The following is a 14,273-nucleotide window of genomic DNA, read 5'->3' on the forward strand; positions in this document are numbered from 1 at the left end:
AACCGAAGAACCATTCTAGGAGTTCTTCCTTGCTGTCCTTCTATCGATCAAAGCTACAGGATGCTGTTAAAGGGAGGAAGGGGAGGCAAAAGGAAAGGACTAGGCAACACCATGAGGCAGTATAGTTTCTGCCTTAATCTGCAAAAGCCAAGCACGTGAAGAGAGGAGACCAAGGAAAAGTGCAATGCATTCACACTCCCTTCTGGCCTGCTGTTCTGATACAGGAAAACTTAGTTTGATCAAATAATCAACTATACGGCTATGCAACACACACTACCTGTTCACATGTCAATAATTTTGACTGAAGAAGAGGGAAGCCTTATCACGTTTCATAGAGACACATCCTTTTACTCAAATAACAAGTGCCATGAGCCTTAAAGAGAACTCGACTTAGCTCTACAGAGGATTCAGTGTTTCTTCACCCCCCACTGAAATCCAGATGTGAAACAAATCATTGTTGGTGCCTTCAAAAATCATGAAGGAGCTCCAGAATAAAAAGCCTTTATTACTATTATTATAGCACACCTGTAAAGTATATGTGAGATATTATTATTAACACATATTATCTTGACTGACTTCTCTTAAACATTACGAACTCACAGAGGCAAAGTGCAGTGTCTCTAATTATACCTTAGAACTCAAACAGTCCTGAAGAAATCACTAGCATGACATTTCCTAGTGGAACTCAAAGGGATTTTTTTTTTTTTCTCTAGTCTCTTTGGAAAAAAAAAATATTTTCAACGAAAATGTGTTTGGATTAGGCAGAGACTAAGAAACATCATTCATTTACTTTTCACAAGGAAATGTACTGCTCAAGAGAGCAAGGCTTCCCTCTCTTCAGGGATGACAGCAAACAAGTAGAAGATCCACCTAATTGATTTAAGCCCAAGCATAGAAGAACGATAATAAAAGTGATGAAGAAGAGTTCAATTCACAGTCACTGGAGGAGAGCTTAAAAAAAATAAAAATAAGAAAGGGTTAAAAAACAGAACAAGGCGAAGAACCCATCCAAACCTACAAAGCCCACCTCAACACTTATTTCATCAATTGCCAAATAGCTAAAGATGATGTTTAGTCTGAAAAAATGCTATTTACCATTTCATATATGAGTACAGAGAGGTTTTTGTTTTTAACTGTACCCACATGGCCAGCTTCTCTCTTTTGTTTGGGATTCACATTTCTTCTCTCTTTCACTCACTGCATACTGTCTTTAGGAAGCTGCAGAGGTATGGCAGTGGTCACTTAAATGGGACCACTTGGTGGAATTTACAGGAGTATCACAGAACAGCTCAGGTTGGAAGGGACATAAAAGACCACCTTGTTCCAACCTCCCTGCCATGGGCAGGGATACCACTCAATAGACCAGGTTGCTCAAAGCCCCATCCAACACCTCCAGGGATGGGGCATCCACAGCTTCTCTGGGCAACCTGTGCCAGTGCCTCACCACCATCTGAATGAAAAATCTCTTCCCAACCTCTTATCTAAATCTCCCTTCTTTTAGTTTAAAATCCTTCCCCCTTGTCCCGTCACTATATGACTGAGCAAGTTCTCCATCTTTTTTATAAGCCCTCTTTAAGTGTATTGAAAGGCCTCAATGAGGTCTCCCTGGTCTCTCAGCCTTTCTTCATAGGAGAGATGCTCCAGCCCTCTGAGCATCATGGCCCTCCTCTGGACCCGCTCTAACAGCCCCACATCCCTCTTGTGCTGGGGACCCCAGACCTGGATGCAGCACTCCAGGTGGGGCCTCACAAGGGCAGAGCAGAGGGGCACAATCACCTCCCTCCCCTGCTGGCCACCCCTCTGGGGATGTAGCCCAGGACACAGTTGGCCTTCTGGGCTGCAAGCACACACTGCTGGCTCATGTGGAGCTTTTTGCCTGCCAAAATCCTCAAATCCTTCTCTGCAGGGCTGCCCACAGTGAGTTCTTCTCACAGTCTGTGCTCATATCTGGGATTGTCCCAGCCCAGGTGCAGCACCTTGCTCTTGGCCTCGTTGAATCTCATTAGGTTCACATGGGCCCAATTCTCCAGCCTGTCCAGGTCCCTGTGGATGGCAGCCCTTCCTCCTCTTGCATGAACTGCACCACTCAGCTTGGTGTCACTGCAAACTTACTGAGGGTGCGCTCGATCCGACTGTCTGTGTCATGGATAAAGACATTAAACAGCGCCAGTTCTAGGACAGACCCCTGATGGACACCACTTGTCACCAGCCTCTGCTAGGACATGTTACCATTGACCATCACTCTCTGGGTGCAGCCTGCAGCCAACTCCTTATCCACTGAATGCTCCACCCTTCAAATCCATCTCTCTCCATTTTGAGAGTACATCAGTGCTTGTGTACATGAGTACATCAACAAGATTCCCCTTTCCACAATTTATGGGTCCATTTAAGTGTATTCTATGATAAACAACAAGCTCTCCACGGCAGAACTGTGAGTAGCTATTTTACTTAGAAGAGCTAGAAATATATTTATATCGAACGAGCATTCCTTTATTGAATCTATCAGCAGATCCCTCTACAACTTTTTTACAAAGTATTATTTTTAGCAGCATCAACACAAATAAGATTCTTAAAGCTCACTAACACGAAATTCTGAAGTCCCATAAATAAAAGAGATCACTTACAACCTATTGCTTTACTAATTACAGTAATTAAAAACTTCATCTCAGCTCTTTTAAGATAGATGCTGAAATTTACCAATAGGTCTTGCAAACTAACAGTCTTTACGTGGACGTCTTCACAAATACATCATGTCTTATTGAAAATTAAACAAAAAGTGACAGGTCTGTAATTTTCTAATCCTGCTGCAGAAAATGGTATAAAATTCACGATTTACAACGAAACATTATGGCATTATATATTAAAACCCATTTAAAAAAGGTTGTCAGAGCATCTTTACAGGATCCTCCCAGTTTGTTATTGTTGTTTTTAAATCTAGTTCGGCAAGATAAATACATTTCTTTTTACCTCGCTTGGTAGCTCTGCTTTGCCATGTGAAAGATTGAGGCTTTACTACAGATTAAGCCTGCTAGCTCTTTCTGCCACTGGGACTTGGAGAACCGTGTGAACAGGACACTTCATTCTTTGGAAAGAGGAATCTGCCTTAATCGTTTAATGCTAGACCTGCCTGCAGTACAAAGGCTACGTCCCCAAGGCGTGGAGCTATGCAGCTTTCTTAGTGCCGAAGAATTTTGACCACAAAAAGATTGCAAGGTGCTGAGTGAAAACAACATATTCTGCTGTCTGCTGAGAAACCCCCATGTTTTCAAATGCTCAGAGAACACTTTCAAAAAACAAACAAACAAACAAGCAAACAAACAAACAAAAAAAAAACAAACACCACCACCAACAAAACAACAAAAAAACATTCAGGAAAGCTATTTAAGCAAAATAATGAATATATTTAACTGGTAAGTCACCAGCAAGAATACATTTTCTATAAAGCAACATGTTATTTAATATATATGGGTATAAAAAATATATATCTTAATTTAACACCTCAGGATATACACAGCTTGAAAATCCATACCCCTAGTACCACCATATTAAATGCATGCAGCTTAAAGCAGAGACAGCTTAAAGCACCTTAAATATTCACATTATTTTTTCCATCTTAGCCAAGCTAGAATGAAAAGAAATAGGTTGATGGTTATTTAAATTAGACTCACAGTCCCTTTTAGGCAATGAATTAACTCTAAGTCTCCTAAATGAACAGCAATTTAGAAGCAACAAGATATATATTAAACCTTTCAGAAATAGTTTTAACAGAAATGCAGCAGTAATTCAAAGGGGCTGAAGTTCTGGGATGTTATATCCCGCACTACCTCTGAATTACTCATTCTCTAGGCATGTTTCAGCAATTTTGCCAGAAGAGACTTAAAAGGAAACACCGGTCAGTCACCCCCTATCCATACAGGTAGATTAAGCAGCTTTTCATACATTTATTAAAAGAAAGGGTTTGCATTATCTCACTTTCAGTGATGCACATTTATAAAATCCTGATTAGAGTCGCACCGGTGGGATCTCACATAACATCAGCAGTGCCAGAAGTAATTTTGTTTAAAATATGTATGAAATCTAAATCAAACAGCAATTAATACCTCAACAAAATTGCTTCACAGAGTTGATATTTTTCATTCTAATAATTTAGATAGCTGGCTCTACCTCTGAATTTCCAGAATTGCTTTCATAACCAAGACAACTGCTTGTCACTGTAGATTAGAACCACCACAGATCCTGTGATTATCCTGCATTTATTCCATCTGTGTAAGTTAACAAGTGTACTTCATTCAAGTAATGAGGCCATGCTGGAAAAAAAAGATTATTATTGTCCTGTTTGGAATTACTCTACTATGAGCTAGAATTGCACTCTGCATGTAACTAATGGGCATTCAGGCAAAATGTTATTATTTTACTGTTCAGGAAAGATTTCCTGTTTCAATATTTTAATGTTTGCTGACTGATCCTTTGCTTCAAATGATATAGCTCTCCATAAATCTCAATTTCTTATGTCTAAATCTAAATGCTTCTTGGAGCTGCCAGGTAATATTGTAAAATACACAAGTTGCAGACCAAGTAGTCACAGTATCAAATATTAAGCAATGATATCTATTTGAAGATACAATTAAACATGCAGAAAGTAAAAAAAAAAAAAAAAAAAAAAAAAAAGACATTATTGCATTTTCTGGAGCCACTAAACTGAGTGTAATTTAACAAAAGCAGTTACTCAGTACTTACATACTGAAATTGTTTTGTATCTTTGTGACAGGAGCAAAACTACATAGGGATTTTCAAAGAAAAAAGACACAAAATCATTTATTTTTTTATATGAAGTTCCAGATTGAGAAGTGTTAACCTTCTCTAACAGTTTTTCAGTGCTCACAAATATGTAAAAATCCCAAACTTTCTTTAATAGCACACAACAGAATACAAAACCACTTGTATGGAATTATGTTCTCAGAAACATCTGGAGAAAACAGAGCACGAGGAAATCTCTCTCTAAAGGAAAGGTTTATATTTCATAGAGAAATTATGGCAATAATCCATGTATCTGCTAAGCATTTTGCTGAACCCACAGACCTATTTATAACGTCATTTAATCTCACTCCATACCTTAATTCTTTGAAACACAGAACACTAAGCACTTCTCATCATAATTTTATTTGTATTAAATTTTCCAAGAGTTAGGATGAGCACCTTGCTGAAGAATGAAGGGGATATGTAAATGATTTTAAATACTCTGGCTTTGAGTTCTGCAGATGCCAGGTGTATGAAAGGTGCAGAGTAATTAGGAGAAAATGATAAAGAAAAGATCATTAGAATAGTTTTCATTCAAATGTACAATGGAAAGTGATGCGGGCATTTGTTTGCCTTTTCTATCCAAGCGCATAACAGGACAGGTGAAAAACGTTGTGCTCGTGCCCATTGCCAGGTACATGAAAAAAAGTCCAATGTGCAAGTTCTGGGGACAACCTGTGGTCTTAATCTTAAAAACTTAAAGTTTTAAATGAGCAGAGTAGCAGACAAAACCAAACAATGAGTCCTACAGAGTAGTAGCCAAGAAATAAACACACACACAAATATCATGATGAGAAATTGCCCCGTTCAGGCTGGGACAGCTGCCTCTTGAACTGACTGGTCGGAGTGGGAGGAACGAATGGCGAGAAGAAACACACACCAATGGTTGAAAAAAGGCTGAAGTAAACCACTACACAACGTAATTTGCAAAAAAAGGCCGTTGTAGCAGTAATAATCAGTAATAAGCAGCATACATGTCGGTTCATGTAGCAGGGAAGCTAAGTGGAGGGGTCCAGCTGGAGGTGTTTCAGCCCTAATTACTGAGTCGGTCACATAGTTGGGCAACTCCCACCCCCAGCCCAGGCCTCCCCCAGTGCTCTGTATCCTTCCTATCATCTTCCCTTTGGGTTTAATTTAATTTAGCCTTTACTTCAGTTCTCTTTGCCTCAAACAGCTTAAACAGCCCTTGGTCTTAAAAAAGAAGCCTCCATTCAACTCCAATTTGAACACTATGCCTCCCAGCAGCAAGTTTGTACATTTTAACTAGAGTACTCATTGTAAAGGTCACTGTTTCTTTCTCCCAAAGGTCCGAGAGCAGAGCACGGAAAGCTTATTGAATTTACTTCATCAATTGCCTAACTTGTACGTGTCCCGAAGTGATTCTGCTGCTGCTGCTGAGCTGTGCTCCATATCAAGGCAGCCTTCAGGGCCCAGAAACAGGCATACCTAACGTGCTGCTGAAACGCAAGCTGAATTCAACCACCCCCTGGTGGCACAGGTCAACTGCTTCATTATCTCAAGCCTGCCAATCACCATTTGCTATATTATTTAACACTCCAGAATAACTGGGAGATTAACACATCACACCCAGGCTCTTGAAAAAAAAAATAAAAGAACAATACTTCGGTCACTTCATTTTCAAATTCAGACGAGAACAGCAACAAGGGCAGGCTGCTGAAGGTGATCCCAGAACAACTTTCCTTACGGGTCACTTCATTGAATGAAAACGTGTCAGGGGGTGGATTGGGATGGAGGAGAGGGACAGATTTAATTCACTGCTTGTGCATCCCCTACAACTTGCATATGTCCATACAGGTCTCCAGGTATGCAAATCTTCTGCATGTTAATGTATATATTTATTAATTTAAGTAGTTTATTTATTAATAACTGCCAGGTTTTGAGTACTTGGACAGTTCTAAAACAGGGAAAAAGGAAGAAGAAGAAGGAACAACTACCTGTTAACAGAAGCTTTCTGTCTGAAGTCCAAGTTTCATATGATCCTTATTAACTTAAAATAATTATAGCTCCCTTAGGTGGCACTTCTGACTCTTTATAGATATAAGGTGCAATGAAACATCTTCAGCAAGTGAGGAAGAGCAAAATCTGATAATTTTGCAGATTACTTGAAAACAAACTTTGTCAAGCTGTTTTCAACTCCCTTAAGGTTTTGCTCTGTTGTCCATCACCAAGACCCTGGTGGATTCCATACGGTTTCCAGTTTATCTCCAAAAGCAAAACTTCTACAGCCATAATTCTTTCCAATTTACCTTTCTGCAAAGATATATTTTCGTCACAGGAGATTACCAAGCAGAGGATTAAGCGTATGAAGAATATTGTTGTGATAAAATGTTTTTCTTCAAGACAAAAAAATTAATACCTATATTACAAGTTTTCAGTCTCTACGTTCTCTACATAAGCAGCAACAGTTGCTAACCTAGTCAAAACCAAAATACGTATTTTAGTGTCAGAAGCATCATCTTGGCAGAGCAACATCTACCTCTTCCAAAATAGGTGATGAAGGAAATCGCTGAAGAACACCACCCAATGTTACTCCTTGCAATCCAATGGATGACTGGCACTACAGAGCTAAGCAGCTCTCTTCCCTCAATTTACAGTACTCTTTGTTGTACTGGATCAAATATTAGTTAGTTTTCTTGAATAAATATAATCAAAGTGGATCATGTGCACAGACCAAAAGTTTTTAGCTTCTGTTTTGTATCAGTGTCAGTGAGCTCTGTGTTGTTCCGTGGTCTAAAACCTCTCTGAATTATCAATATTTTGACTGATGCCACAATGTAAAACTTTATAGTGGCTTCTGTCAGGTATTTTCACTGAAAATCAAATATTTTAGGTAACATTTTAAGCTTCCAAAATGCGATCTGCATCCTTATCACTTAGGAATAGTGGAACTGGTTTCTGAGGTTTAGGAGTGAACTTTATTCTTCCATTTACCTATGCATTTATTTAATATTAATAACAAACATGCTGACATTTCTTCATTGTTACCAGCACTTGGCTCTTCTGCCTGGTAGGGTATTCTGGGTAGACTAAGGCTTACCCTGTACAACAACTTTGCTACCCAGACTTCTAGAATGCTTTGGAGCAGAAGAAATGTAAGATTTATTTTTATCTCCACTATTACAGTCTCATACAAGTAGTGTAAGGCTAGCATGTAGATTCACAGAAGCTTCTGCACCATCAAGCTTCTTAGTTTTCCAGCTGTGTATGTCATTGGTCACAGTAGCTCTGTGAACCACCATTCTGCTAAATGGGGAGTGGGTAGAAATAAGATGTCAGTCTAACATTCATTGGTATTTGTAGCAGGGCACTGACTTAGCAAGTTGGCCTCTACTCTTCTGTTTATTCAATGGCTTATTTTTCTCAGGAACATTCAGAAATCCCTTGCAATAACCAGCCTGGGCAGCACACTGCTGTGGTGGAAAAGATTTCACTACACTTGGATGTAAAAACAAGAGGGTGGCAAGTTGGCAATACTCATTTCCAGGACTCCTGACAGTACACCACTTCCCTGATTTTGAGGATTTAGTTTCAAAGCCATCTCAGCACTCAGAGAATAATGCCAATGGTAAGAGTACAAAACACTTCACGGGCCACTCAGCCTCGCTGACACTAACCTAAAAAGAAAAGGTGGGATACAAGGAGGAAAGTCACCTTTACTATACTTTCTTACCACACTCCAAAGATATTTTATAAATTCAGCTACACAGTTTACTAATAAAAACACTAGGCTCAACTGTTTCTGCTGGTCAGCTCTGAAATGCCACTGAAGTCAAAACACTTCACAGGTACATCGATATCAAAACGTTTTTCTGTTTCTTACATATCTTATCTCGGATTTATCATTAACTCTTCACGACTGTGTAACTTCTCCTTGGCTCTGGTACCACTAATAACTGAATAATCTCTGAAAAATCCAAGCATCAAAGAAAGATTCATCAAATCTACATATATGTCAGAATAAAAAGAGCAAGCCCAGGAAAAGAAGCCTGGCTGCTGTTATCACTGATGGCAGAATGCATCCCAATAGATAGAAGAGTAGAGAAAAGGATTTCTGTAAGTGTGATGAAGCCTTCAGCCCTACAGACCAGACAAAAGTGATGTAACTGTTTGCAACAAAGCTTTTCAAGTAAGCAAAGCATTTGTGAATAATCTAACAACTGATCTAACTGATCTAACAACTCCTTTATTAGAGGAACCGTTTTGGAAATTATGGTATCTGTATGGAAAAATAGATTTGATTTCTCATACAATCTAAATATATACTGTCTAAAGGCATAAAGCACGTGGTACAAGCATTTGCTCACAGTTAGAGTGGAACAATTAAATATAGATATCTTATTGCAAGTATTTGGTGTGGCATATCTAATACATAACAAAAACAAAACAACACCAAATCCTTTATTAACAGGCAATAAACTGTTTACATATGGTAGATTTGCCACTAGAGTGATAATGTTCTTGCTTTCTTGGCTGCAAATACGGTAGCACATATTCTGCATGTATAAACCACAGGTTTGAAAGGTTTCACCCTCTCCCCTTCCAGAAGCACCTATCAGCCTCCTGCTTTTGGTACATCTGGTGCTGTCACTTACCACAGACTGGAGACATCTCCTATTACAAGATCCTGTTGTTATTTTGACAAGGTTTTACTCTTAGGTCTATATTTTTCCAATAAAGAAATGTGTCTCAGAATGATATTTTAAGTAATGATTTGATTTTCAACCACTTTTAGAAGGAAGCCAGGAAAAATATTAATTCATTGAAGTGATGACCTCTTTCTTTCATCAAATGTAGCTTTCCACTGGTTGAGGAACCACTCTCTCAAGAAAGTTACCCAATTTACCTCTGAGTTACCCAATTTAAATTTTTCAGGTCATTTCCCAGAAGTACTCAGCACTTGCTGTTGCAGTAACATCAGTGGACACTGAGCAAGGAAAGTGCCATAAAAAGGCTGCAGAGGCACAACTTTTCCCAAGCATAGCCATGAAAACAATTATTTTAATTTTTAACCAGCTTTCATTTGGTAATAATTTTAATTTCAGTTACTATTGAGTATAATATTTTGTATATTTAAATATTCAATACATGCAAGTTCAAACGTCATACACCTGCAGAGAAGAAAATCTGTATACTTGTATATGTTTGGCTTGCAGTGGAAGATACCTGTTTTTAAGTAAACCCCCAATTTTCTAAACTTTATTTTTCTTTGTAAACTGCTGTTTAAATTCTTGGCTGAAAGCTGGTGCTGGAAAGCAAAATGTTTGTTCTTTCAATATGCAAGGCTGAACCATAAGAAGGTTTCTTTCAAAAAAAGAATTCTACCTTTTTTTCTCCCATAATACTTTTTTTTTTTTTTTTTTCCTTCTGCCATTTTACTAAATACTGGCTCTAATACAAGTTTTTCAGAAGACAATGCCTCAGCTGTTTTCACTTGACCATTAACTGGTCTGTGTTCCACATGTTCACTTCTTTCCAAATTCTAACTTTGGCTCCCACCTATGAACACATCCTTTTTCTTTTCTGAATTGTATTTACTTTTCTTGGGACTCCCAACTTGTTTAGTGCCTAGTCCTTTTCCTTATTGTTAGTGTCAACTTCTGGAATTTGTAGTTTCAAAGAGGAATTAGTTCAAGTAAAATAAAAAGTTACAGCAATTGCTACAGTCTTTACAGTGGGAGCAAAACAGCATGGAGATGACATTTTTTCTCAATCATTCAATAGAATAGAAAGAGTCATCCCATACTGACAGTAACCTGTGAGTTGTGGTACCCCATCACCACTTCAATTGCAAAAGCTTCTGTAATACTCCAGACTTCAATGTTCCACAAGGAATAAAAGTGGGATAAGCTTGAAAATAAATAAAGAATAAATAAATAAATAAAAATTTAAAATTAAAAAATTAAAAAATAGAGGTGCGAGGGGACCTATGGACTTCACTTAGGACTGTTTCACGGCCTTGGCATTATTAAGCTAAGAAACTCTGTGCCATTTGCAACAATTGCTCAGCAAATACAAGGAGACTAAGATAACCTACCAAGTTACAATTATTTATTTCTTTTAAGGAATTTATATCCCTAACAGTCCATCAGAGTGTAAAAAGTAACATATTTGCTTGCCAGAAAAACCTGTAGTACTACACTTGATGTCTACTGCTGCATACAAGCTGGGGGCTACTGTATAAAAGAAATAGAAGTACAAGAGGGAAATCCTGCCAGCACTGGAAGCAATCAGAAATGTTATTGAATGCAGTGGTTCTGTGATTTCACAGGCAATTTACCTGTACTTCAGACTAACAATGTGAATCTGGAAAAAAAATGACAGGTATTGAAAATAATTTGGGAGCAAATTATTTCACGATATTTTGGAAATGCCATGTCCAAACACATTAGGAATATGGACATGATTTATGTGGCCGAAATGCTGAAAGGCCCCTGACAGAAATGGGGGTTCCTTTTGTCGTCACACATTTGTATTTAATTATTTATTAATTTATTTATTACAGTTTTCCCTTAAGGGTTTAAAAATACAAGGAAACCACTCAACAAAGAAAAGGCTTTATATTACTAGCGGACGAAGTCGGCATATCAGAGAGATTGCACAAGCTGTTTGTAGTACCACTAAAACCTTGAATTACCTGAGTGCTAGCATAAATGTTTCTACAGAACAGTGCTCGTTTTATTCTGGCTCTAGTGTACACAAGAACCTCTTTCATTAAGATGTTCTTTAACTGAATATTGCTTCTACCGTTATCAGCCACCGAAGGACCTTTAATGTCTATTTAACCTGTTATACGACACAGAAGATACCACGTTTTCTGACAGCTGTTACAGATAGCTGCATTGTACTCGTGGTCCTGTGGCAGTGGCATGAGATGTTACAAGCAGACATACATAGAATTCGTCAGTATCACACCATGAAACCAGATGCTCTCACTGACTGAGGGAAGAGTCCAGCTCTGGGGATCTTTTACGCTGCAGTGACCTGGTATGCTAGCACACAGCTATTGGGAAGCGTATCTCTTAGCCCTGATTTGCAATATCCCACACATGGAGCTGTCTGACTGCTCTTAAAGCAGACATCTGTGGAAACTGGCAAACAAGTACAAAAACAAATCCAAGCAATCCAGGAGATCCAACTTTTAAAGTGTTCTTATACAAGAGCACACCTGGAAGCTGCACACTGTTGGACTGATTACCAGAGGGAATTGCAGTTATATGGGCAGGCTAAAAAAACATTGGACACATAGGAAGATGAAATTCCTCAAAAAATAGTTGGCAGCAGTCTGTCACTACTTTCTTATCCTTCACATGGAGAAAAAAAAAGTCTTCTTGTAATCATGTATAAGCAAAGAATCACTTAACTAATTTCAGCAAAGTTATTCTGGAATCAGTATTGCTGAAACTACACTGCCATGAAACCTATAGAAAAAACTATAGAACTGAAGCAGGATTTCCCTATTATGAATTCTAATTTCAATTTGACAAAAGAGCATTATGCAAAAGTTCAAAGGCTCTAGAAAGGTTATCACTGACAATGTAACAACCTATTATTTTCCCCATATGTGCTAAATTCTTTTCATGACTGGAAAATCATGCTTTCACAAAATCTCAGTGGCTTAGGGAAGACAGGAGTCTAATTCTCCCATTTCAACAGTATAATACTGTCTTTAAATGGCTGGAGAGTTAGAGAAATGTCAGCCTTCTATCAGCACAGGATGAAAATGCCCATACAAAGCCAAATAAAAACAAAGATTTCCATTGCATTTTGATCAGGCTCTTTCTGTGTAGACTTAACAGTTCATCGTTCATATACAGATCAATACATGTTTTTGCTTTTCAGGTGTTTTTTCTTATTTGCGTGCTAGTTTTCCTGTAACTACCCACATGTAGTTTTATATATATATATGTATATATAAATATAACTACCCAGCTTTTTAACCTGTCCCACATATTTGAATCATTTCCAAAACGCTTGATGAAATTGTGTACCAAGTGCGAGGTGAAAGGCAAGCTACACTAAAAGCCTGAAATTGTTTAAATGACAAAAACAAAAACAGAGAATTTCATCTCACAGTCCCACCTGTTACTATTGCTTCCTGTTCTCCTGTCCCTCCCCCTCCAAGTATCACAGCTCCATCTGACTGATCTCCATAGGCAGGCATCTTTATTTCCTCCTCACAGACAACATCTGAGTTCTAGCATGTTTTTCACATCCGGAAGATAGACAGATCTGGAGGGTGGTATATCCCTGAAGCTAAATCTAAATACATGCTACTGCTTGCAATGGAGAGCAGATAACTCTGGCATGATAGCAGCAAGACAGCAGTATGATTTGCATCCCGTTACTAAAAGAGATCAAGGAAGATGCATCTTTTTGATGCAAGGTTACACATACAGACAAGGAGTTGTGAGACAACCTCTAAATGAAGATCTGACACCTATCTAGAAGCTACATTAATGAATAAGTAAAAGTTACAGGCTCAACGACATTCTTTGGCTCTGTAAAGCAGAAAGTCTAATTTGACTGCCATACTGGTCTTCTCCAAACTTGAAAAGAAATAATACAATTTTAGCTGAAAATACTAGCTTAAAAAGAGGCAGAGGAGAGCTAAGGATATTATGTGATATTAGATGATTATGTGTGATATTGCAGTTAGGCAGAGAACATTAGGAGAAAGCGATGTGGTCTTCCTTGTGGAGTTAGCATTTATTCGTTTTCTCCATAGATCATGAATAAAAACCAATCATGAAGACAAAACCAATATCATTTTCTACCACAGAACACCTACAGCAGTTCACAGCAGTTCAAAGGCACTCTAAAATATAGTATTGATCAAACAGACAGCTCTACTATTTTTCATATGTTTTACAGTCCTTTCAGAGTGGAGAACTCCCTTCCCCCCCAGACCTCAGTGTATTAGGAAAGAAATAAATTACCTGTAACCAAAGTCTGTCACTTGGACTGAGTTTCCCATTGGCAGTACACTGAAAAGTAGCAAATTGTCCTGCGTTGACTTCCACACTCTGAAGACGCAAGAAATGGGGAGTTTTTGCTGTCAGAAGAAGAAAAGGTATTGAATTTACGCAACATGGAAATACTGGCTATGATTAAGACATGGAACATATTTAATGGCCCCACTTTAAAAGATTCAAATCACTGACTAGACATTATATTTTAGATTATTTTAATTTTATTCTTTTATTGTTCTATACCTGAGAATGAGCAGAATAGAAGGGTGCTATTTAATTGTTCCTGCTGTGTGAATTAGCTCAGCTCAGCATCCCTTTTGCAATAACAAACTGTATTAATACGGATGATATTGAAAACTAATTGATGTTTTGAACCAAAATCTATTAGATACTTACATTACTGACTAGACAAAACAGTAAGAAGTTGAGTGATGTTGTCAGGGAAACAGGTATTTCTTTTTAACCAGGTAGTATCTATAGAGGAGA

General features: G+C 38.1%; 1 protein-coding gene across 5 annotated transcripts in view; it reads right to left on the bottom strand.

Annotated features, from left to right (window-relative positions):
* Window positions 1-14,273, bottom strand: part of PTPRM (protein tyrosine phosphatase receptor type M) — a 462,170-nt gene that overhangs the window by 286,320 nt on the left and 161,577 nt on the right. For all 5 annotated transcript variants that reach the window (XM_082753666.1, XM_082753665.1, XM_082753667.1 and 2 more), the window contains exon 5: window positions 13,755-13,870. In XM_082753666.1, the coding sequence (XP_082609792.1) occupies window positions 13,755-13,870 (116 nt within the window). The remainder of the gene's footprint in view (window positions 1-13,754; window positions 13,871-14,273) is intronic.

This window comes from Aythya marila (genome assembly GCF_965140915.1).
Source record: "Aythya marila genome assembly, chromosome: 2".
NCBI lineage: Eukaryota > Metazoa > Chordata > Aves > Anseriformes > Anatidae > Aythya > Aythya marila.